Source organism: Dermacentor variabilis, chromosome 9 (assembly GCF_050947875.1).
Source record: "Dermacentor variabilis isolate Ectoservices chromosome 9, ASM5094787v1, whole genome shotgun sequence".
Classification (NCBI taxonomy): Eukaryota; Metazoa; Arthropoda; class Arachnida; order Ixodida; family Ixodidae; genus Dermacentor; species Dermacentor variabilis.
In genome coordinates, this window is record NC_134576.1 from 82981513 (window position 1) to 83007351 (window position 25839).

The window sequence follows — 25839 nt, forward strand, 5'->3', positions numbered from 1 at the left end:
CCTTTCCTTAGACGCGTTCATGACGGGCTTTATCTTGACCAAATCACGTGTGGGCTTCAAGTTAAGGCACGTTTCAAAATGCAGGGGTAAGGTACACGAAGTAACCTGAGACGCCTAAAGTGACCGGTTTTTAGCTTCTCTACATGCAGTGATTGGGATAAAATCCGAGAGTAGATATCAACAGCTATAGCATCTCCTGTATCATTGTAGCAGACCTAAGGCATCTGCTTAAATAGTACCACTGGCAATGAAATTTGTCCTTACAAGCAGTAGAGCACAGCGAAGCTTTATGTAATGTGCAAAAATATTGACTGTTCAAGAACACCTGACAGTATATAGCTTGTGCCTACAAACGATGCAAGCACGTAATAGTGCACGCTGTACAAAAGAGCTATGTAAACATACAGAAGAGCAACAAAGCGTGCAAAAGATCACTTAGCTCTACAGACAGCCCTTATTACAAAAGCCCTCCACCAGCACACAGAAAAAAAGCAATGCATAAATGGTGACTATCTTACAACATCGAGCACCACTACCGAAAACGTGTGCCGGAACCATTGAAACCATTGTGCCGTTGTGCAAAAAAACCTGTGGACGGCGAGAATCACAGCACAAGAAAGACGAAGGCGGGCATGAGAAGCTGCACTGAAACACGGGAAAGAGGGAGACAGACAGGTAGGTCGCTTGTCTATCGCCATTTGTTTTGGGTTGCAGTTCAGCTATTCAAACTCGTCTTCGCCATGCATTTTGTGGTTCAGTTTTTTACTATCCCGACGAGAAACACCGGCGATATGCCTTGAAGTGTACTGCCGAAACCATTCTGTATTTGCGTTGTGCACGAGCCTTAATTCCAGCCCAGCCCAAACTCATGAGCAGCATAAAAGAAAAGAAAGTACAAAAAGAACCCCGCCAAAATACCTTGAAAAACGTGTGCCTGCTGACGACTGCACACCACTGCAGACATGGCGAGAATAAGAATTGAAGCGTCACAGCATCAGGAGGCACCGCAACATGAAAGTGGTACGGCGTAATAGTTCTGGGGAAACCCGCAAAGTGGACAGCAGTAACTAATGAAGGGAAAATGAGGCATCCTCCGAATTGTAGCAATGGCTAAAAACGAAATCCATATGGGTTCCTCAAAAGAAAAGCCTCGCAGGTGAAGAAAAATTTGTCCTGGTCCGGGACTCTAACCCAGGACCACCGCCTTTCCGGGCCAGCCGCTCTACCATCTGAGGTATCCGGGCAAATTCGCATTTGTCAACCACTCGAAGCAAAGCAAGTGTTTGATTTTCCCTTTCACATCCCGGACCAGGACGAATTTTTCCTCAACTGCCAGGCTTTTCTTTCGAGGAACCCGCAAGGGTTTCGTTTGGAGCAATTGCTACTGTTCGGTGGGTGTGTAATTTTCCCTTCATCAATTACTTCTCTCCACCTTGCGTGTTTCCACATAACTATTACTTCAAACTCTTACCGTCGCTTCGAACCATGCCCGCGCTGTTCCTCGTATTATCTGTCCACACCTGTCTTAGCACGTGCCTTCGTAGTAAGTGACAAGGTTTCAACTTTATATTCAGGCTGCCCCCACCCAACATGTCCAAACTCATCCAGGTGGATTTTGAAGAAGTTCAGCAAAAACCTAAAACGATCCAGCGAATTGTTTTTGCTCTGGACGTTTCCCGTAGCATGTCGGTAAGTGCCTTCTGCTTCTCGCGCTGTTTGTTATTACTAACCTTCCGCAACGTTCTCCCACATTTCAAACTCTGGCCTGGCGTAAGCTTTTAAGCGTGTACTGAGTATTCATTGCAAATTACTGAATGCCCAGCGCATTAACCAGCTCACGTAGACAAGTATATTGTACCAGCTTCTTCTTTAAGTGCATTTATAAAACAGGCTTCGTAAAGAACTTCGTAAATTTCTGCACAGGGCAGTAAGCCACGATGTTGTTAACGTAGTTTGGAAACTTTATTATTTTAAAGGTTATCACAGTATCATTTAGGCCGGCAAATGAGAAGTACTCAACGGGACAAGAAATGAATTAAACACTCAAGGTACAGCTTTCCGACAGTCACCTACCGTATATTCTCATTGAAATATTCGCGGTGAGCCGTAGCTACATGATCTTCCCTTGAAATTGAAGCCCAGAGCACCGGTGATGTCTATAGTACTACAGAATATTGCGCTCCAACAGAAACGAAAAATAATTGTTCGTCACCTTCCACATGCACTCCGGCTCTGACCGAAAGTTCTGAAATAATATTAAGCTCCTGAAAGGGAAGATAATGTTATCCACCCGAATGTAGCACGAACATTAAGCTCCTGGAGGATGACGGAAACGCGTGGCTGTACTGTATTGCACGGCATAGAAGAATGTATCAACGGACGGCACATACTATTCAAGAGCCTATAAACGGAAGACGCCAAAATAAGACACCTTCCTCCACAACACATGTTGCTTAGTCATTCGAATGGCCTCCCAGAATCTCTCTACAGTCTGCACTATAAATAGTCTAAGTCTATCCAAGAATCTTTTTGGAAAGTTATGAGGCTCAAAAGCAGGGCTTAAGGAAACTCCTAAACACAGCTACGCAAACAGCTCCTGAACGTCAATTTGCATCTAAAAAGATTACCGTCAGCATAAATTCAAAAGCCAGCATTTCTAAATAGGCTTGACGGGATTCATGGTGTATTTTTGTGCAGCGCTCACAATTCCACGAAGGGCGAAGCAGAAACACACATGCGTTGAATCTCAGCTGACATTCATTTTGAAAAACATCGAGGAAGAGAGCAATCCGTAGTCTTTGGACACGCGATGAACCCCGGCCGAAGCGTTGCTGCCTTATTGGTGCATACTCAGATTTGGAGCCCGTCGTCGGCTCCTATGTGACTCTGCCGCGCGTGCTAGTCCGACATTCAAATTCCTTGTCCCATAGCGGAATTGACGGTTGACCGACAGCCCCTTTTCTTCTGATGTGAAGTGCTTCAATTATTTCACGCATGTGTGTTTCTGCTTCGTCCTTTGTCGAATTGTGAGCGCTGCACAAAAATGCGTCGTCATGAATGCTTACCAACTTGCCCGCTTTTCTATGCTAATGCAGTCAATCGGGTTCTTATGAGACGTTCACTTGGGGGATCAACAGCTGTCTGTGTGCAAGCGCGAGTAAGAGCGGGCGCAAGAGAGAAAATCTGGGTGCTTTTGCTCCTTGAATTTATTACTCTGCATAGGCTCTACGGAGGAGGTTTCTATGCAGGCGTTTGTCCCTAGGCATGCTGGCGTTGCGGAGTGGGGTCGTTCGTTTGCGTTCGGACGCTGGCTGCTGGCGCAGTAAATTAGGTGAAGCAACGGGCACTGACGGCTGATTTGGTGACCGTTGCGTCGGACAGACTGTCTCTCACCTGCGGCGCTCGTGCTAACTCAATCGTGGCGGATCATAGCTTTGTCGCGCCTTCCGGCAATGTACCTTGTAAATAACACTACAGAAGTTTCTGTGGGAACAGTAGCGACCGTAGTAGAGCCCTTACCGCATATGTTGAAAATCTAGAAGGCAGAGTGCCTTAGCAATCACGCTTGAACCAAATTGAGTGAAAGGCCGCCAGTAACGATGACTGACTCAGCACCCGCGCCGCAGACGCGATAAAATATGCCCGGCGTACCTTCAGAGGCGAAGTCCTGACTGATGTTGCAGGAGTCGTGGGGTGGTGTAGTGCTGAACTTAGCGTCACTAGTTACTGAATCGTGTTTTTTTACTAATTATAACAACGTGTTGTTATTTCACATTATTGATGGCACCTCCAGGACACCAAAGTGGCAACAGAGACACCATGCAAAGCTGGAACCTGGACTGGTCCGTGGGTTGCCGCTTTCCGGGGCTGCACGTGCGAAAGAGCGGCTGTCCGCGACAGCGGACAGCCAATTTTTTATGCGAACACGCCCTGGCACGGTTCGGCCTCAGCAACCCCAACCCACGGGCCGCCGTGCTTCCAGCTTTGATACCCACTCTACGCCTTGGGTGCCCTGGGTATCCTGCGCCGTCTGCTTTAATATAAGCTCAAGTGCCCTCCTGAGGCCTCCGTTTGCCGGTTACATGTGCCCTCCTTGAACAGTGCTTGTAAAAAATCCAATCTATCATCGCGACGAAAACAGCAACCCCTGACTTAAACAACACCAATCAGAACCTTGCCCCTTCAGACGCAGCAATCACCAAATGGGGCGTCCGTGCCTACTGTCTCACCGCGCGGGCAACCAGCGGTGGAGCGTAAACAAACTAGACCGCAGTATAAATTGGGCTGTCCGCTCTCGAGGACCTGCGAGCCCCAACCCACGGACCAGTCCGGGTTCTAGCTTTGATGTCCCCGTTGCCGCTTTGGTGTCCTGGAGGCGCCACCAATAGTGCGAAATAATGGCACGTTGTTTGAATTAGTAAAAAACACGATTGAATAAATATAATTGCGTCAAGCCACCCACTTGCGGTGCTAAGTTCAGCACTACCACGCCCCATTACTTCTGCCGGCACGCCTAGGGACAAGGGCATACAACACGCGCTAAGAAACTCCACCGTAGTGCCTAGGCAGAGTCGTATATTAAACGAGCAAAAATCCCCTCATTTCCTCTTTCGCACCCGCTCTTACTCGCGCATGCGCGCAAACGTCCGTCGTCTCCGCAAATGCCACACCCCGCTGTACCTACTATAGCAATTGGAAATACGCGTCCGGGTTCTCTTGCTCTCACGTTTGCCAGCGCACATGTTACATGCAGAATGTATACGCCGTATGGATATTAAGCGGCCGCTTCTCCTTACGCAAAATGGCATCAAGGCATCTAGCACGCCGTAGTGATGTGAATTTATGTTAAAAGGCTATTACATTTTGCGTTTGTCTTGTTCCTTATTCGAACATTGGGAATGGTGCATGATATACGTGGCCTCAAAATGCCCACTGCGCCAGTATCGGAGGCAGCCCTTGGGCCGATACGGTTTTCCTCAAGATCGCGAGATGGAGGCCTGACCGATTATTTAAGCTGATACTATAATAGTACAAAGCCTCTAAAAAGATGTGCCAGTGGTAGTAATATTTTTCTTGCCGTGGGAGGGGGCAGGGCGAAAATCCACAACCTGTTTAAAATATTTGATTCAATAACTCGATATTATCTAATAATAAAACTTGACTAATAAAACGGGCACCTCGGTTAGCCCGCTTTCTTCTCTATATATTCTGGATAGGTTTATTACAAGTGGAATTGAAAATATAAATATTTGCGCTTCAGAATATCAGAGAGTCGTTTCAGAGGACGTCGCAGGGGAGGGTTCTGCGATTATTTCTGCCATCCATGGGGCGTTACATGCACATAAATAACGCTCAACGCTTTTTTTTTCACTCGGCACCCATCAGACTGCATCAATTCTCGCGTACGTAATGCGCATACATGTTAAAGAGACTGTCTACCGTTTTTCAAGGACTTTATATTTTGTAGCACAATAGAAATCCCTCCATTTGGAGTGTCTCAATGTGCAATGTTTTCTGCGGTAAACGAGTAGAAATTTTTACAATAGAATTTTTGTATCTGCATAGCTTCCCCTTAAAAGTGTGTACGGATAGCGGCGATAGTAATTATTGGACGCGATGGCAATCTCAGAGACCACGTGTCGATGCATTACTCCAATCACTGTGGCTCCATTCATTTTCACAAGCGGTGGAACTTTCCAACATGCGCTAACATGAAACATGAAAGAAATACCTCTCTCGTGTTAAGTTAGCAGGACAAGATGAAATTCAAGTTCAGGCAATTGATACAATATTGCATCTAAGTAAGAAAACTCTTCCTGCACAATTTTTTGTTACGTGACGGTGCAGAGGTTCCATACACTTTTTCACTGTCGAGCGACGTCACATGCATGTGATGCTTGCACCACTTTCACAGCCAAATTAAAGATAATATCTCTTGTTTATCAGATACGAGCATGCTCGTGTCCCTCTATATAACACGCAATCTTCTCTATTCTCACTGCAATCTAAACACATGTTCCGAGTGCCACTGTTTGTTTAAATGATCTCTCGAATGCAGCGGCCGGGAATTGTTCCAACTACCCCGTCTCCTTCTCAGTAAGAAGTCGCTGGTGCGATTCCTAGAGCCCCCAGAACGCTGCATAGCTGTTAAGTCAAAAAGGGGGGTCTTCATTTTCGCGTTCGGACTGAGTTTCCCATCATACGTTGCGTAAGGTTTAGTGAAATTGCCCAATCGACTGTTTAGACCGAATGAAGTTCACGGTATATTAAAACGTGTATGTGTGTTGACTCCGAAAGAAAACACCGTGCTATAGATTGTTTTGGGATCTTGCCAATTTGAAATAATGTTGCTAATTATAATTTTCAAATGTGATACCTGCGTTTTGTGAATTCTAACGCTTTTTTTATTCAAGGAGCAACATAAAAAATTGGTTCTGTAAATACACATTAGATCGATCTTGTGTCAGATGTTGCACTGTGTTAAACGAGTTGTCTATGCAGCGTCTTCTAGTGAAATATTTAAAACTAACAATGTCTCTTTAGTCGATGACTTGTCCCGCTTTCTCCTTATCTTGTGGCACGCCAGTGCCATGACCACACCACTCCACACAAGGCGCAACATTTTTACTCCCGCCTTGCTATTCTGGACAATGTCTGCACTGTATGCCTTCCATATTGCAGAGACACAAGCGCCTGCAAATGGTGAAGAATGCAGTTGTTGGCTTCCTCCTGAGCTTACTCGACGACTCGATCCGGCTCGCCATCGTCAAGTTCAGCAGGGTGGCAGAGGTGCAGCACCCGATGGCGGCTGTGAATAAAGCAACCGTGGGAGGCTTTCGCGTTGCTGTGCATAACATGTCGACGGCAGGCGGCACCTGTATCGGTTGCGCTCTGGAGAAGGCGCTTGAGGTACGCTATATCGTGAAAATTTTATTACCAACCCTTTAAAAAAGCACCTGTATTGGCACGCTGTCCTGGTTGTGAAGAATCAGAACTAGGAATATCGCAAAACAAACCTTTTTTCACGGGCAATCTTGTGCGTACAAACGCAAGTTGAACCCCCGTGCTCGCCACAAGCGTTGCGTTCATCGTCGAAATTTGATGTGCGGGTCAATCGCATCGGTAATAAATAAGTGGCTTGTATACATCCCAGCGTATTTGCCGGTGCACTGCTAATGTTTGCTGTGCTTTGCCTTGGAATTGCGCAGATAATTTTCTTGCCGCCTCTGTGCAACCTTATTCTGATGCTCGGCATGTGCTTTATCATACTAGGTTTCTTTATATTTGGTTTTGCACGGCAGCCATCCCCCCCTCCCCTTCCCCTTTTGTAGCAATGACGCTGCACGCTTATCGAGAGGATGGTTTGAAAAATAAATTGTGCGTTTAAAGAAAAAAATTACCGACGATTACGTTACTTCCTAATGCGAAATTTGAGCGCAGCAAATAAGCTGTTTCACCTTTTCGATAGATTGAGGCAAAGAAATCGAGCAACACATGTGTGCGCTATCACAGAATTTTTTTTTTATTTTTCACACGTATTCCTTTAACAAAGACTCCACTAACAGTTCTTGACAGTCATGAAGGAAGCTTTGGGGTCGGAGAAATAGACTGATATATGTTTGACTTGGTACACCAATGCTTGATTCTCAAAGATGAGATCTATACAAGTGCCTCGCGAGGTTGTCACAGCCGTGGGACGCGTTACGAGCGAGAGGAACGGGAGGTTCTCCCGCATAAGTGTTAGGAAATTGCTGTTTGTCTTTATGTCAAGCCGCCACCGATCTGGCTCTCTGATTGCCACCGCACAGGGCGAACGGCAGCGGCAATTTCGGCTCGGGCGGTGCACATATACAGATCCGCCGCCACCGATCTGGCTCTCTGACTGCCACCGCACAGGGGTTGCATTGGAGGAGGAGCGAAGAAAGGAATTAAGTTCGAGCCGGCGCTTTGACAACCGGAGACTCGCAGGAAGAGGGGGGAGGGGGGCGGCGTGTACACCCAGCGGCAAACGATGGGGGCAGAAGCGCGCGCAGCAAGCGGACAACACGATAAAGGGAGGAGGGAAGAGATAGCAGCGACTGACTGATGCCGCTGACGCCGATAGTGAGTCAACCCCAGCTGCGGAGTTGGTTTCAGGGACAACGAATAACCGGCGCGTCGGCAACTGAAGAGCACCCTATCCGCCACACAAGAACAGGGGGGGGGGGGACCCTTTCCTCCTCTTTCTGCATGGCGGCGACGGTGTTCTATGCAGTCACGTTATCTTGACTCTCTAGCGGCGTCAGCGGCATCCAGCGGTATCAGTCGGTCGCTGCTAGCGCTGGGGGGATGAAAGGGGGGCGGAGCTGGTTACGAGGCCGACGACGACGACGACGCGAAACCCAGGAACGGACGCCAAAGAGCTGCGCTCTAAAACGAGTCAGATATAATTTAATGGAGGCGGTTATGGGGCGCTGTATGAACCTTCTAAATTGCCGTCCCAGATTTGAGCAGTCAGTTATATTATGTAATAGTTGCAGTAAGAAAAAGAGTGTGTCTGCGGAAAAAATGAGTTATTCGAAACACACGTGCATGGCGGCATTTGTTCAAGAAACATAAGTATTACTTCAAAATACTTGAGTGTGAGTGCTCCGATATTGAAGGATGGGTGTGCCTGTGCAGACGCTGTGTCCCTCATGTGAGAGCTTATCATCCTTGTGTAATCTCTAGCTGCTTTTATGTTCATCCACCCATTATTTTGTTTCTCATTTAAAGAAATTGTTTTTCATTCACAGAGAAAGGTGTAAATCTGAGCTTAAATCGGTATTTACAGTATACGAGCCTTTCGGCGCGCTACACGAATACGATAAGAGAATGATTGTACATAGAAATGGGCAGAAAGCTTTTACCTGATGTGGCAATATATCTTTATTTGCTGTGCCGCCAAATGATCTAGGTCCAAGACCGATACAATATTCCGGCAAGGGTACAACTTAAATATAAGTAGAACCTCGTTCATACGTTTTCGGGAAAAACCGCAAGATAAAATGTACTTACCGGGTAAACGTACAATCCGAATAACAAAAACAAATTGACAGACTCAACTTTTGTTGACATCTACATAATGCGAAGCCTAGCGCGGATTGTTACGGCACGAGACGCCGACACGCGTCGAGCTGGTGATGCTCCTGCGGCCTGAGACGCGTTTTGTTGTTTTGTTCTTGCGCGGTATTTTAAGAGGGCGAGGGGGATTCTAAACAAAATCGCGCTGGTGGGTGACACCGGTTGCCGCTGACGCGAAACGTGATGCCCACATCACGTGGCCTGCAGCAGGGAAGGGCGCTGCGTTCGGATTATCGCCTACTAAAAGCGTGCAGTACGCTAGTAATGACACTACGCACCACGCGCTGCAAAATAGCCAGGTGAATATGCTTATTGCAATAGGTTTGGCGGCGATAGCTGTGAATTCGGTGTGCGACGACCCACGCGGAGATTCGCTTGGACCGGAATAAGGAACTGCGCGCGCCGTAGTTTTCCAGTGAGACAGGCGGCTATATACCGTGCTCGATCACCTGAGCAGCTAGCGCCTTTTCTTGTTCACGTGGGATCTAGCGGCCGGAAAACGTATTATACGATCGCCGTTTGGCGATGCACTGAATGTCGGTGCCGAAAATGTGTGTTTTCCGGGAAGGTATGATCCTGCAAAAAATGAGCGTAACTCTGTTATGTAATTTTATGTGCTCTCGAATGTGAACGTTGGCGCCGGAAAAACGAACGTAGCGGGAATGTATCAACCAGGTTCTACTGTATCATCAGTGTCATTACGAATGGTATTATTACATCCCTAGTATATTGATTCCATCTTTCTTGTGTGCAGGTGCTGCGTTCTGTTGACGAGACTCCAGAGGGCGCAGTTATAGTGCTTTTGACCGACGGCTCAGAGAATGAACACCCCTACATTGACGACGTCTTGCCGCAACTCTTAGAGGAAAAGGTCGAAGTTCTGGCTATGGCAATAGGAGACAAGGCTGAAGACAAGCTTGAGAAAACTGCTACAGCAACAAAAGGGAAGACCTTCTTTTTTCCAGACATCCATGGGAACACGCCGAAGGCCTACATAGAAGCTACCGAAAGTCCAGAGCACGGGCACACTAGACAGCGTTTGGTCAGTACCCTGTCATCTAAGAATAGACCATAGATATAAACTTTGTTGCAACTCCAGTTGCTTCAACACCTTCCTGCATTGTTTTCGCCTTATCGAAATCAAAAGGTACAGCGAGTTTCAGAAATTTCCATAAAGTCCATAGAGGTCATAAAGGTCGACAGGTCCATAGAGCCGCTTTATATTTTACCTTTGACTGATATTTGCACTTTCACCCAAAGAGGAAACATAGCAAGTGAGAAAAAAGGCTTAGCGTTGCGCTCGAGCTCCTCGGACGGAGTGTTAACAATACACAGCGATGACACATTGTCTTGTCACGCTATAAGGAACCATTGCTGCGAAGCAGAAACGTCGCCCTTGCGTCCAACAGGCATGTCTATACTCTTCGCATGCATAACGTCTATATAAAGTGCACTTCCTGACAATTTTATGCGACTATAAATTATTATAAGTTACTGAGCAATCTTTGCTCAAGTAATCTTCAAAAAAGGGCAATAACCTCACAGTATTGTGCACCTATAAATAGACGTTACATACTAATCTTTAATAAAGGGGCCCATTCTCACAAACTTGTGCACCTATATATTAAAATGCATATGGTAATATTTATAGGTAAGCTTCAGAACAGGAGCAACTAACCCATTTTACCTTCGCGGTTGCTGTAGCGGATTTATAATCGTAGCCTTTCGTAATGGCATAACACCTTGCAATTCCTCCCCCGCGTATCCTTCCATGCTTGCCCATGAATTGCAGCCATTGCTCCTTCGGCCATCCGTTAAACATGCCACAACGCACTAGCGTAGCTCACTGAGAAATACTTTATAAGACTAACATGTGAATAGACTAACCGAATTTAAACAACTTTCAGCTATCAATTACTCTCTTCTGATAAGGTAGGCATCTACGGTACTTAGTCTAAACTTCTTTGCTGCGTTGTAGCAGCATTTTGGTCAGGACTAAAACACTACTATAACACAGCAGGGAAGTTACGACTAACTGCCGTAAAAGCGTATGTTATCAGACAAATCTTTTCTTCGGCACTGCGAACAGAAATTGTTGCGTTTCGGCCGATATATTTAAATATCAATTTTTGAAGGTGCTGTTGATAGAGTTACTCTAGTGCATTGTGGTGAAATGCGACGTATGGACGACGAAGCAATGTCGAAATTTCGTAGGCATGTCCCGAAGGACGCTGCAGAGGACTAGATGCATTTATGAAATGTGCTTATACTGAAAGGGACAAAAACACGTCCAGGAATTCTGGACTTTATCCTTCGGAACTCACAGCAACGCACAAGCGTAACTCAATGGGAAATTTCTTTTTTCAAAATTATATTTCAGAATATCGGCAGAGGGTCAAAAAGCTTCAACTGACTACAACAACAGAGTAGCCCGTTCTAACAACATATGTATTTTGGCACTTAGAACATTGGGGGTGCGTTAAAGCAGGCAAAGCAGGTCAGGTAGAGCAGGTGAAGTCCCACTACAGGAGGAAATGGTTTTGCACCATCCCTCCTGAGGGCACATTGACTTGAAGGAGCGCCAAATTTGAACCGTAAAGCGGTTTATTCCAGTTGGCATTGAGAAGGTAATGGTAGAGGGAGTGTTATGCAGCCTATTAGCACGTGCAGGTTTTTGAGAAGCAGCCGAGATGGTACATAGTGGTTATGTGTGTGCATGTCTTGAGGGTGCCTTGGTAGGGTTCTATGCGCGTGTGCGCTCTGTGTATGAGTGTGTGGGCGTGTGTCTCCGTATTTGCGTTTGCATGCGCGCGAGTGCGTGCATGGGTGTGTAAGCGTTCGCGGTGCGTGTGCGTGCCTGCGTGTGCGGGCGCGTGTGCGCGCGCTTGCCGTGCACGCGTGGGCGCGTGTGAACGTGTACGCGTGCCAACGTGTTTTGGAACTTTAGCATGCACGATTGCGAAAAAATGTGTGCGTGTTTGTGTGCGCATGGGTGCCTGTGTGTGCGTGTAGTGTGTGTGTGTGTGTGTGTGCGTGCGTGCGTGCGTGTGTGCGTGTGTGTGTGTGTGTGTGTGTGTGTGTGTGTGTGTGTGTGTGTGTGTGTGTGTGTGTGTGTGTGTGTGTGTGTGTGTGTGTGTGTGTGTGTGTGTGTGTGTGTGTGTGTGTGTATGACGGATGGAGAGAGAGTACATGCGCGTGACGGAGAGTGCGCTTCTATGCGGGGGAGACAGAGAGAGTGCGTGTGGGCGAGGGAGAGAGAGCTTGTGCATGCGCGAGGGAGAGACAGACTGTGCGTGTGTGTCCGTGCGAAGCGAGCGTGTGTGCGCGGGCTAGTGCCTCCGTATTTGCGTATGCTTGCATGCGAGTGCGTGTATGCATGTGTAAGCGTTCGCGGCGTGTGTGCGTGCCTGCATCTCCGTATTAGTGCATATGTGTGAGCGCTTGCGTGTTTGCGGCGCATGCATGGCGACGTGTGAATTTGCACGTGTGCGACCGTGCGTGTTCGTCTTTCAGCATGCATGCCTGCGGGCAAAAGTGTGCGTGTTTGTGTGCGCATGGATATCTGTGCGTGTGATGGAGAGAGCGTGTGAGTGCTTGTGAGGAAGAGAGTGTGTGCTCGTGCGAGGGAGAGACAGTGCGTGTGTGTGCGTGCGAGGGTGTGTGTGTTTTCAGGTGTGAGCGAATATTTTCCTCCTTACACCTGCTCTTGGAAACAAAGGCAATGCGGAGACCATTAAAAGCCGTGTTTAAATTTTCCAGACAAGAACAAATGACACTGCATTTGTAGCATTATCTCTTTGTTAAAGCGAAATCAACAAAAAAAAAGCGCCTGTGACGTCAGTATTGCCGCTCTTGGCTGGCACAGCCTCGTAACAAGCTGCCAATCAGTTCAACTTCTTTATCTTGCTTCCGTCGGTGGCAGCTCAACGTCCTGAGGGCAATGACGCGCTAAATCTGCACTATCATTTAATCGTGTATCGTTTCTGTGACCAAGGAAGCTTTCGGCAGCGCACGTTCGTTGCTACATTGAAATTTCTACTTAAAACGACTTGGCTTCGGAAAAACGATGTAAATAAATATCGACAGTCGTCTGGCCGCAAGTAACATGCTCACGGAGCTGTGCCATTCATGACAATATCTCGAAAGGCTGGAAGCGGTCAGGTCGATGTTACGCACGATATTTTTCCGCATCAGTTAGGCTTTCAGAGAACGCCTAATTGCAAAATTTGTTCTTAGCTCTTACAGAAGCATGATTAATAAGCATATATTCGCTCAACTACACAATGTGAAAGACAGGCTCCAAACTACGGATTTGCTTTAGCCACCCAAAATCAATTATTTGAAAGATAACATACCTTCGTAAATTACGCACACAACTGCTCAACTTTCTCCGTATCCGGAGGTTACCATCTGAACACTCGAATGACAACAATTATTTCAGGATGATTTACATTGATCTATTTCTTAAAATTTGGTGCGGCTAAAATGACCGCCTGTATATTGATGGTGCAGTAGGCACCTAATAAAGCGAATATTTGGACAGGTTTTATTGACGCAATTCAAGTTGAAGGACTTAGAACACATGCCCTCAACCGTGCACCTCTCTCTTTACAATGTATTATCCAACATTGTACATTAAACGCCTCAGCCCCACGGTACATCAAAAAGGTGTGCGGGAGCATTATTTGCTTTCCCTGATAGCTTTCTGAGCGTTCGTGGCATCAGGCTTGGTTTCCTCGCGCCATCAAGAATGGAGGAGCACATATCTAGGGGCCCATGCAGGTTTCCTACTTCCACTCCTGGGTCAGCGTAAGATTACAGACAGACAGACAGACAGACAGAACAGACAGACAGACAGAACAGACAGAACAGACAGAACAGACAGACAGACAGACAGACAGACAGACAGACAGACAGACGGACGGACGGACGGACGGACGGACGGACGGACGGACGGACGGACGGACGGATGCTGTTGATTGACTTGCTGTTGATTCCGTAATTCGTAACAGATGGGGCAGTGCGAAACCGATTAGATCTGGGTTGGGACGGAAAATATCGGAATTTTAGGATGAGTGTTTCCTGAAAATGGATTGTCTAAGGTGAATTATAATAAATCTTTCGGTTTTACGAGCAACAACGACGATTTAATTATGAGGCACGTAATAGTGGCGGGCTCCCGATTAATTTTGACCACCTGGGCGTTCTTTCAACTTCCACACAATGAGCGGTACGTTACACTTCTTGCATTTCGTCGCCTTGGTAATGCGGCCGCCTCGGCTCGCATTCCAACCCACACCCTCGGCCTTAGCGGCGCAACGCTAAAGTCAGTGCTTGAGGATGGCTAGAACTGGGAGGCATGAAAATCGGCCTCCTAAGCATGTGGCACTTTCTAAATGTCGCACTGTCGTCGGGTGGGGCGGGGGGGGGGGCGACTGGAAGACAGGGAATTAGGGTTTGATTTACCTTGCATGAGTAATCGACAAATCGCGCAACGGAAGGTCCTCGGAGTCATGTATGATGACACTCTTCCACTAGCGGACAATGCATGTGATTTAGACACTTGCGAATATTTGTGGCAACGCAGCGACAAACTTAAGCCTTAAGTTTAGCACAGAGAAATCGGGACTTATGATTCTTAATGAAAGGGCGAATAATTATATGGTGTCAATTCAACAGCAAGTCATACGCATAGTCAAACAATGTATATACTTATGCGTATATACAGGCTGTCCTACGTAACTTGAGCCAAGCATTAAAAATATGCAAATACAACGTAGCTGAACGGACTCAACGTAATGTTGTTTTCCATCGCTTGGAGATACTCAGGTTAATTTTTTTCATTCGGATTAATTAGATAATTAGCCTTAAATATATATTCACCTTCTCAAATATTATATTTAGGTGAAAAGTGTCAATGAGAAAATTGTATACCAACATGAAAACTCCCGATCAAGCAAAAAATGAAATGCCTCATAACCCCGTAAGGCAGAGGCTACAAGCACTCAGCAAAGTGAAACGAACTGTGCTGAAAATCTTTCTAATCACGCACACAACATACGAAGCGGCATGTCGAAAAATGTCATCATCAATGGCTCATACCCCAGTATCAAGAAAAAGAATGCAATGGCTCATAGCCCCGTAAGTTTCTTGGCTACTCACTATGCGCGAATCAGCTGTGATGTCACTACCTCTGTTGTTGTCGGTGATTTCAATGTGCATGTGTGGGTACCGAAAAGAAAGCGGTTTACGCGTTCCGTGTTGCAGACATATCCCTTGCGATGCCACACTGATCCGGCCCAACCGTCCATCCAGCGGCGTATGTGCACCGATTTGACATTCGCAAAAAATGTGAGTGCAGTTGCGAGTGAGAAATGACGACCCTAAGACAATAAATGAGTTTGGACCTTTTGTTCAAAATTATGTGTCACCTCCGAGTCATGTGCTAAACAGCTTCGCTGGTCAAACACCTTCACGGAATGGAATGGCTCATTTTTTTTTTTACTTTCTCTCTGTCTTTCTTCGTTTCTTTCTTTCTTTGTTCTCTTGTTCGATCTTTTGTTACTTTTTTCTTTCCGTTGTTTTTTTTCATTTTGTTTTTTCATTCATATTCAGCCATTGCATCTTTGCTTGCTTAGAAGGGTATGAACCATTCCTGATTATGTCGTTCTTCATTCGGGAAGGACCCATTGCTGCAGGTATTTTTTGTACCATTCATCTACTTTTCTTGTATCATTCCTCTACTTCGTATCACTGGACTAGACACCGCTTATTTTTTTTTAGGGTATGAGCCATTGCTACGAGCAACTTGAGTCGTTCGCCTTAATAAACCAATATTTCGTGTGCCAATGTAGCCATGCTATTTGGGGCTGCGTCCACCACGGGCCCTAGGTCGGAACTCATGTTTCCCTTGACTGCATACGTATATCAGGATTAATTCTAAAGAAAGTCTGGTATTTTTTTCTTTATATGTTAACAATAGATAGCTAAAATATATTCCGCAAAGCACTCATCCTAATACTTCAGTACTTTTTGTTCTAACACACACGTTCGCGATACTCTATTTGATAGAATGTACTAAAAAAAATTTCATTGCTTTCCTCCAGGCAACTGCTTTTATTCTTAATGACGCCAGGAAACCGAGCCTGATGCCACCAATGCTCATATATGTAATCGGGAGCGCGCACAATGTTCTCGCACACCTTGTGTGATATACCGTAGCACTGAAGTGCTTCTTGTATAACGTAGGAGAGTACGTCGTAAAAGCAGAAGTGTACTGTTGGGCACATGTGCTTAAGTTTATGAACTTGAATTGCGCTAAGAAAACCTGTCGAAGCAATCGTATCTGCTTTTTAAGAAGCGTACTGCACCATGAGTATCCAGCCAGTTATTTTTTAACGGCGCCAAACTTTAATAGAGCGATATAAATCTTGCTGACATTATTATCATTCGAGTGTTGAAATTGCTAGCCTCTACATACGGAGTAAGTAGAGGCTAGCACTGCCGCAGCCGCTGGACTTCTCCGACACGCTATTCTCCTAATTACCACCCTCGCCCTTCTAGTGCATCCTTTTCCTTCGCCCCTTCTATGCCCGCTCCATCATCTGACCCTGCGACGCCTTTGACACGACCCCGCTACTCCCGCTCGCCTCCTCCCTCCCGTCGTCAATCTCGCTCGCCCCCGTCTCGCCGTGCTCCTTCTTCGACCTACTCGCCGCACCCTCGACCGGAAAACTAGACAGTGCAGCTTCTGGAGGTGAAGCTGCAATGACGACATTAGCACGAAATCCTCGCTTCACATTACCCACGAACAAGAATCTTTTGGACGTTCTCATCGACAATGTTCCTGTGTGCGCGTTGATTGACACCGGGGCGCATGTGTCCATTATGAGTGCTGCTTTCGCCGTCAGCTCAAGAAAGTTCTGACGCCCGCCCCGAACCGAGTCTTACAAGTCGCCGACGGAGGGACTGTCGCTATTGTTGGCATGTGCTCTGCCCCGCTCACCATTGCTCACAGACACACCGCCGTTCTCTTCACCGTCATCGAGCATTGCCCTCACGAACTCTTTCTCGGTCTGGATTTCCTTGGCAATCATTGTGCCCTCATTGACTGTTCGGGCGGCTCCCTTCGACTTGACTTGCCTCTTCTTGCCGACCCTGTGGACCCGCCTCCAAGCCGTTTGAGCTGCTAGGATTTTATTCGCCTACCACCTTACTCTGTGACACACGTCGACTTGTCCTCACCAGCTGTACCTGACGGTAATTACGTGGTCGCACCAATTCCGGCAGTTATACTTACACATGGTGCTACCGTGCCGCACACTGTGCTGACAATTACTAGCAACCGCACCTGCCTTCCCCTTGTCAATTTCGCGCTAACCACGCAAGTTCTGCTTCAGGGGATTTCATTGGCTATAATTAGCACTCTGCAGGATGATGAGATCGACCCATTCACAGTGGAAGATCGTCACAGCTCAGCCCATACCGTGACATCATCGCACGTTACTGACGTCGACTTTGAGAAGATGGTCTCCTCTGTCCTTACACCTGCTCAAGCTGAAGCTCCTTGCCGCGTTCTTGAAGGCTATCGCGACATTTTTGATTTTGACAATCGACCCTTAGGTCAAACGTCCGTCGTGACCCATCGTATAAACACTGGCGATGCGAACCCTATTCACCGAAGTCCATATTGTGTTTCTGCGTCAGAACAAGCTGTTATCCAACAGGAAGTCAGAGTTGCTTGCAAAGGACATTATCGAGCCTTCCTGTAGTGCCTGGGCTTCTGGCATCATACTTGTCAAAAAGAAGGATGGAACGTGGCGTTATTGCGTAGATTATTGCCACCTCAACAAAATATCAAAAAGGGGCGTGTACTGTTTGCCACGTATTGATGACGCTCTGGATTGCCTGTACGGTGCCACTTATTTTTCTTCTATCGACTTACGGTCCGGCTACTGGCAGATATCCATCGGCGACATGGACAGAGAGAAGACTGCATTTGTTACCCCTGACGGCCTTTATAAGTTCAAGGTGATGCCTTTGAGTCTGTGTAACGCGCCCGCCACCTTCGAACGAATGGACTCTGCTTCAGGGGTTCAAGTGGTCCACCTGTTTGTACTATCTGGACGACGTCATCGTTTATTCGCCCACATTTGGCACGCATCCAGACCGTCTTTTAGTGATTCTTGATGTGTTTCGCCGCGCCAGTCTCCAGTTGAACTCGTCAAAATGTCACTTCGCTCGCCGCCAAATCACCGTCCTTGGACACCTCGTGGACGCCAGAGGCGTGAGACCTGACCCGGAAAAAATTCGCGCCGTTACGAACTTTCCTCTTCCGAAGTCTACGAAGGACGTTCGTACTTTCATAGGGCTATGCTCTTATTTCTGGCGCTTTGTGAAGGATTTTGCGACCATCCCACGTCCCCTTACCGACCTGTTGAAGAAAGACGCCCCATTTTCTTGGGGACCTGACCATGCCGCATCTTTTTCGCAGCTCACTACTCTCCTTACCACGCCTCCAATTCTGGCCCACTTTGACACGTCTGCCTCAACGGAAGTTCGAACTGAGGCCAGTGGTCACGGCATAGGAGCAGTGTTAGCACAACGCCAGCGTGGACATGATCACGTTATAGCCTATGCCAGCCGACTTCTATCACACGCCGAGCGCAATTATTCAATCACAGAGCGCGAGTGCCTCGCTCTTCTGTGGGCTATTGCGAAGTTTCCTCCATACTTGTACGGACGCCCCTTCTGTGTCATCACTGATCCCCACGCGCTCTGCTGGCTGTCTTCGCCTAAGGACCCCACGGGACGACTCGCTCGATGGGCTTTACGCCTGCAAGAATATGCCTTCTCCGTGGTATATAAGACGGGACGCTTGCACCGGGATGCCGATTGTTTGTCCCGCTACCCCGTCGATGAACCAACTGATGCGGACGCCATCGCTTGCGTTTTCTGTGTCCCAGTTGCTTGAATTCGGCAACGAGCAACGCCGCGATACTTCATTACTAGCCCTCATCGACCATCTGGAGTAAACACCTGGCGACGCCTCTCTCCGGATGTTTCTCCTTAAGGAGGGGACATTATACCACCGCAACCTCGATCCACACGGCCTTGACCTACTCGTAATTCCATCGCACCTGCGTTCGACTGTCCTCCAACAACTTCATGACGCTCCCGTGGCTGGACACTTGGGCGTCTCGCGCACATGCGACCGTGTACGACGTCGATTCTTTTGGCCGGGTCTCGACCGCTCCATGCGGCGCTACGTTGCCGCTTGTGAGCCCTGTCAGCGCCAGAAGAAGCCCTCCACACCTCCAGCTGGATGTCTCCAGCCGATCGACATCCCACCGGAACCCTTTTTCCCTGTTGGCCTAGGCCTGCTTGGACCAGTTCCTCTCTCGGGCTGCGGAAATAAATGGGTCTCCGTCGCTACTGATTATGCTACGCGGTACGCAATCACCAGAGCCTTCCCGACAAGTTGTGCTACTGACGTTGCTGACTTTCTGCTCTATGACATCATTTTGGTGCAGGGTGCTCCGCGCCAATTACTCACTGACCGTGGCCGCAGCTTTCTGTCGGCAGTCGTCGAGGACATCCTCCGCTCCTGCTCGACGAAGCACAAGTTCAGCACGTCCTAGCACCCACAGACAAACGGCTTCACGGAGCGCCTCAACCGCACCATCACCGACATGCTTTCGAAATACGTCGCGACCAACCACCACGACTGGGATCTTCACTTACCATATGGGAGGTTTGCGTATAATTCATCGCGTCACGACACCGCTGGCTATTCACCATTCTATCGCGTATATGGCCGAGAATCCGCGTTGCCTTTGGACACTTCGCTGCCGTCGCCTGCACGTTCAGCCACTGACTACGCCCGCGACGCGATCGCACACGCCGACCACGCGCGCCGGCTCGCCCGCACCCGTCTACAGCCTTCACAGGAGCATTAGAGACGCCTCTATGATTGCCGCCATCGCGACGTGCACTTTACTCCGGGTTCTTTGGTGCTTCTCTGGTCACCCATTCGATGTGTGGGCCTTTCCGAAAAGCTGCTGTCGCGCTACACTGGCCCATATCGTGTGGTGCGACAACTGATCGGTGTCACGTATGAAGTGATCTCCGCCGACCTCTCAGCGTCATCGTCGGCTGCAAGTGACATCGTTCACGTGGCGAGACTAAAGCCATACCACACACCTTTAACCGCGGTTGTGTAGATTAAGCACCGGGACGGTGCTTCTACTGCCGGGGGTGATGCTACGGAACAGCCGCCACAGGGTGGCTGCACTGAGGAGGAGGAAGACGACGTGGGCCCGCTTGATATAGCATCGTCATTTTGGCCTTCCGTTAGCGTGTCCGTAAATAGAGTGTATATAGCACTGGGCTTCAGCTACACGTAACAATTTGTCTCCGGTCACGCCTACTACTCGCTCCATCGAAACTTCACATCACGTCGTTGAGGTCAGCCGCCTAAAACGCTACCAGTACTTTTCTGCCTAAAAAGCAGCGGGACGGCGCTTCCACACGAAGTGGAAATATGTTGCGCAGCTCTGCACAAAGCTGAGGAAGATGAGCACGAGCTTAGGTATGAAGAAGTGAACGCTTTAATGACTAGCCTGCTGTAGGCCTGGCTTTGTCAATTATTGTAAATTACTGTGCATTCTCTAAATAAAAGAAATTATGGGGTTTTACGTGCCAAGACCACGATCTGATTAAGAGGCACGGCGTAGTTGGGGAATCTGGAAAATTTCGACCACCTGGACATCTTCAACGTACAGCTAAATCTAAGTACACGTGTATCTTCGCATTTCGCACCAATCGAACTGCGGCCGCCATACTTTATATGCGCTACCCGCCATGCTTCTTCTCTCAGCAAAAATATTGTGACACGCTGACGAAGAAAATGTTTTAATCATCGTCGGAAGAAGACAATGTTCTGGGTTTGGCCCGCTGGCTACCATCTCGTCAGCTGATAAAATTATTGTAAATATTCTGTAAATACACGTCTCACTGTCTTTAGCACAGTAACGTTTTTGGTGGAGGTTGCGGTATCATTATCAAGACGGATTTACGCAACGGGCGCTTCTTGGCTGCATCTACAATGCAAGCTCAAGATGAGGATACTGTGGGCCCGTCGGCACCCTCGCTCACCGTCATTCTAGCAGAACCCCGCGACCCAGGAACCTTTTCCGGCACCGACGACACTGATGTTGAAGACTGGCTTCAACTATTTGACCGGGTGAGCGCCAGCAACCACTGGGTCCAGACCATCATGATCGCGAATATGATATTTTGCCTCGTGGGCACGGCACGCGTCTGGTTTCAGACCCACGAGGGAAAACTTACCAGCTGGGACATTTGTAAACAGAAACTCAAAGATTTGTTTGGCAAGCCAGTTGGACGTCAGCGCGCCGCCTAAAAAGACCTCGAAATTAGGTGAAACAGCGCGAAAAAGACGAGGACACAAGGAAACAAACACCACAGACAAGCGATCGCACACGCCTGCGTGTGCGATCGCTTACTAGATCGCGCTTGTGATCACGCTTGCGTGAACGCTTGCGTGATCAGCGCTTGTCTGTGGTATTTGTTTCCTTGTGTCCTCGTCTTTTTCGCGCTGTTTCACCTCAGTTCTAAGTATGAACCAACTAGCCCTCATCAAGATCTTACTAATGCAAAAAGACCTCGCTTCGCGTGTCCAGACGCGCACAGAATCCAATCTCACTTACACCCAGGACGTGTTCGCTCTGTGCCGCAAAGTGGATCTGAAGGTGTCCCAACCAGAGAAGGTTGCACATGTCATTAAGGGCATAGCAGATGATGCCTTCTATATCCTTCTCTTCAAGAATTCTTCCACTGTGCAAGCCATCATTACCGAATGCCGGCGTTTTGAAGAAGCCAAAAGTCGCCGCATTGCCCAGCCATTTCCCCGCTTTCCCAACCCAGCTGCTACGTCCACCTGCGAAGAGCTCCGCAGTTCACCCACACCCAATTGCTCTGATGACGTCCTCCATGTCATCGAACGTGAAATAGAAGTCGTATCTTCTGTCATGACTCCAACCCATGGCCCCTACAATTGCGAGGCGACCGTTTCATTGATATAGCCCGTCGTGCGTCAAGAATTGGCCAACGTTGGCATGACCAACGTCTGCTCAGTTAATCTCCCTGACTACACTCCGTCCAGCACTGTCATACGCACCAGCAGCCTGAATGCCCCAACACGGTATAGCAAGCCGGCCGAATGGCGTACTCCAGACGACAGGCCTATATGCTTCACTTGTGGCCGTATCGGCCATATTTCACGTCACTTCCGGTCTTCGTGGAATTCGACCCCCTGGTCCTACCACTCATGCCACGGCCCTCATGCTGCTCCGCGCTTCGCCCCGCAAACGCAGCCAGCAAATTCTGGCGACACTTCTTGTCCTACCCGCTCTAGCCGCTCTCCTTCACCACGTCGCTGCTTCTCCCGATCGTCCCCATCTCACCGATCACCATCCCCTAGTTTCTTCCGGCGCACCCCTCCGGAAAACTAACGTGTGCAGTACCTAGAGGAGATGCTGCCAAACCGACCCGACGTAAAAATCCTCTTTCGACCTTGCCCACACATCGGAACCTCATTAACGTGAGCGTGGATGGTGTACCTGTTACGTTTCTGATTGACACTGTCACGCACGTATCTGTGATGAATGCTCAGCTTCGGAATCGTCTCATGAAAGTCCTAACTGCTGCCCCTTCGCCTGTGGTCCAAGTCGCCGACGATGGAACACCAGCCGTTATAGGAATGTGCCCGGCTCACGTGAGTGTCGCCGGACGTCATACGTCTGTTTTATTTTATGTACTAGAGCACTGCCCTCACGACCTCATCCAGGGCCTTGACTTTCTGTCTACACATTCCGCTTTGATAGACTGTTCTGCTGGTGCTGTGCAACTCGCTCTACCTGCTGCTATTGACTCTCCCGATAGTGATCCGATACGGCTGTGTTCCACAGAGCATATTCGCCTCCCTCACCGTGCCGTTACCTACATAGGTGTCTCCCCCGTTCTACCTGTCCCCGACGGTGACTACATCGTATCTCTTAATCCGGATGTCCTGCTCTCGCATTACGTCACTTTTCCTCTCACCGTCGTTACCATTTCGGACAACACATCCTGCCTTCCGCTTGTGAACTTTGGACTCTGTACACAAGTACTCCCGCGCGGAATATGCCTGGCGCTAATAACGCCAGCCACAGACTGCCACATTTCGGCTTTAACTTGTGACAGCTCCTCATGTTCAACGCTTGCTTCTCCCCCTGTCCTTCAGATTTGAATGCCCTAACAAAAATGATTGCTTCCGACCTTCCTTCCCAGCGTGCTCAAGAACTACGTTGCCTCGTTGCCTTATACTGGTACATATTCGACCGTGGAGAACGCCCTTTAGGACAAACATCTGTCGTAAAACATCGAATAAACATCGGTGATGCGAGCCCGATCCATTGGCGACTCTACCACGTCTCGCCTACTGAGCGACATATCATCCAACACGAAGTTGACAAGATGCTTTCACGAGACATCATCGAACCTTCTTGCAGCCTGCAGCCCATGGGCATCCCGTGTTGTACTAGTTAAAAAGAAGGACAACAGTTGGCGATTTCGCGTCGATTATCGACACCTCAACAAGGTCACAAAAGAAGACGTCTATCCGCTACCGCGCATTAACAATGCCCTGAATTGTCTGCATGGAGCACAATATTTTTCGTCCATCTACCTTCGCTCCGGCTAATGGCAAATTTCCGTCGATGACATGGACCGCGAGAACACAGCTTTTATTACTCCCGATAGCCTGTATCAGTTCAAAGTGATGCTTTTTGGCTTATGTAATGCCCCGGCCACATTTGAACGAATGATGGACGCCCTCCTACACGGTTTCAAGTGGTGAATTTGCATCTGTTACCTGGACGACGTGATCGTTTTTTCTCCGACTTTTGCGACACATCTCGAGCGCCTGTCAACGGTCCTATCTGTTTTCCCTCAGGCGGGGCTACAACTAAATTTGTCCAAGTGCTACTTCGGTCGTCGTGAAATTTCTGTGCTTGGGCATCTCGCTGATTCTTTTGGTGTACGCCCTGATCACCATAAAATACGGGCTGTCAAAGACTTTCCAGTGCCAACATGTGCCAAGGATGTCCGCTGCTTCTTGGGCCTTTGCTCCTACTTCCGTTGATTTGTCCGAAATTTTGCGTACGTTGCGCGCCCTCTCAATCGGCTCCTCAAGAAATACGCTCAATTCATTTGAGGCCCTGAGCAAGCTAGTGCTTTCACTGAGCTGACTGGGCTGCTTACGTCCCCGCCCATTCTCGCTCACTTTGACGCGTCAGCTCCAACAGAAGTTCGTACCGATGCCAGTGGCCACGGTATTGGAGCTATCTTGGCACAAAAACAACAAGGGCGAGAACGTGTTATTGCCTACGCCAGCGGTCTTCTCTCCTCTGGGGAGAGCAATTATTCTATCACCGAACGCGAGTGTCTGGCTCTCGTTTGGGCAGTGGGTAAATTCCGCCCCGATTTGTACGGCTGCCAATTCACAGTCATCGCTGATCACCACGCTCTGTGTTGGCTTTCGTCCCTGAAAGATCCTTCAGGGCGCCTTGTCCGCTGGGCTCTGCGCCTCCAAGAATACAAGTATTCTGTTGTATACAAGACCGGCCGGTTGCATGAAGATGCGGACTGCTTGTCGCGCCATCCTGTCGACCTGTCGACCCTCCTGACGTTTCTGCGGCCGGCATACCTGTCACCGTTCTCTCTCTGGCTGCTTTTCGCGACATTGGAGCCGAACAACGTCGGGACCCATCCATGCAACACCTTATTCAACGGCTCACGTCAACGACGCCCGATTCTTCCATTCGAATGTTTGAACTTCAATATGGTATATTGTACCGCTCTAACATGTGCCCGGACGGCCCTGCCCGACTTTTCGTTGTGCCTGAGCATCTGCGTCAGACTGTTCTCGCCCAGCTTCATGATGTACCGACTGCAGGTCACCTTGGCGTGTCAGGGACTTATGACCGCGTTCGTCGGCGCTTCTTTTGGCCTGGTCTATACCATGACGTCTGCCGTTATGTCACTGCGTGTGATCTCTGTCAACGACGCAAAAAGCAGACCACAGTCCCTGCTCGTCACCTTCAAACACTTGACGTACCATCAGAACCATTCTTCCGTGTAGGTGTTCATCTTTTAGGGCTTTCTCTAGGTCTGGTTCGGGAAACAAGTGGATTGCTGTAGCAACAGACTACGCCACCCGTTATGCCATCACACGGGCTCTTCCGACATGCTGTGCGACCGACGTCGCCAACTTCCTAGAAAACGTCATCCGTCACCACGGCGCCCCTCGACAGCTCCTCACCGACCGACGCCGCTACTTCCTTCCTAAAGTTGTCAATGACATTCTACACTCGTGCGCGACTAAACACAAACTTGCTACGGCTTACCATCCACAAACGAACGGTTTAACCGAGCGCCTTAATCGCACCCTTACTTACATGCTGTCCATATATGTCTCCTATGACCATCGTGACTGGGACGTTGCGTTGCGGTTCGTTACTTTCGCCTCTAACACGTCTCGCCATAATACCGCAGGCTTCTCTCCATTCTTCCTCTTGTTTAGCCATCACCCTACGTTACCTTTCGGCACCGTTCTGCCTGCTAGTCTGAATTCCGCATCCGAGTGTGCCCGTGAAGTCATGCTCATAGCAAAAG

General features: G+C 48.5%; 1 protein-coding gene across 1 annotated transcript in view; it reads left to right on the top strand.

Moving 5' to 3' along the window:
- Positions 1-25839, top strand: part of LOC142558416 (calcium-activated chloride channel regulator 1-like) — a 114999-nt gene that overhangs the window by 10839 nt on the left and 78321 nt on the right. Inside the window, exons 4-6 of the mRNA XM_075670552.1 lie at positions 1575-1689; positions 6682-6909; positions 9857-10144. Coding sequence (XP_075526667.1) covers positions 1575-1689; positions 6682-6909; positions 9857-10144 — 631 coding nt within the window. The remainder of the gene's footprint in view (positions 1-1574; positions 1690-6681; positions 6910-9856; positions 10145-25839) is intronic.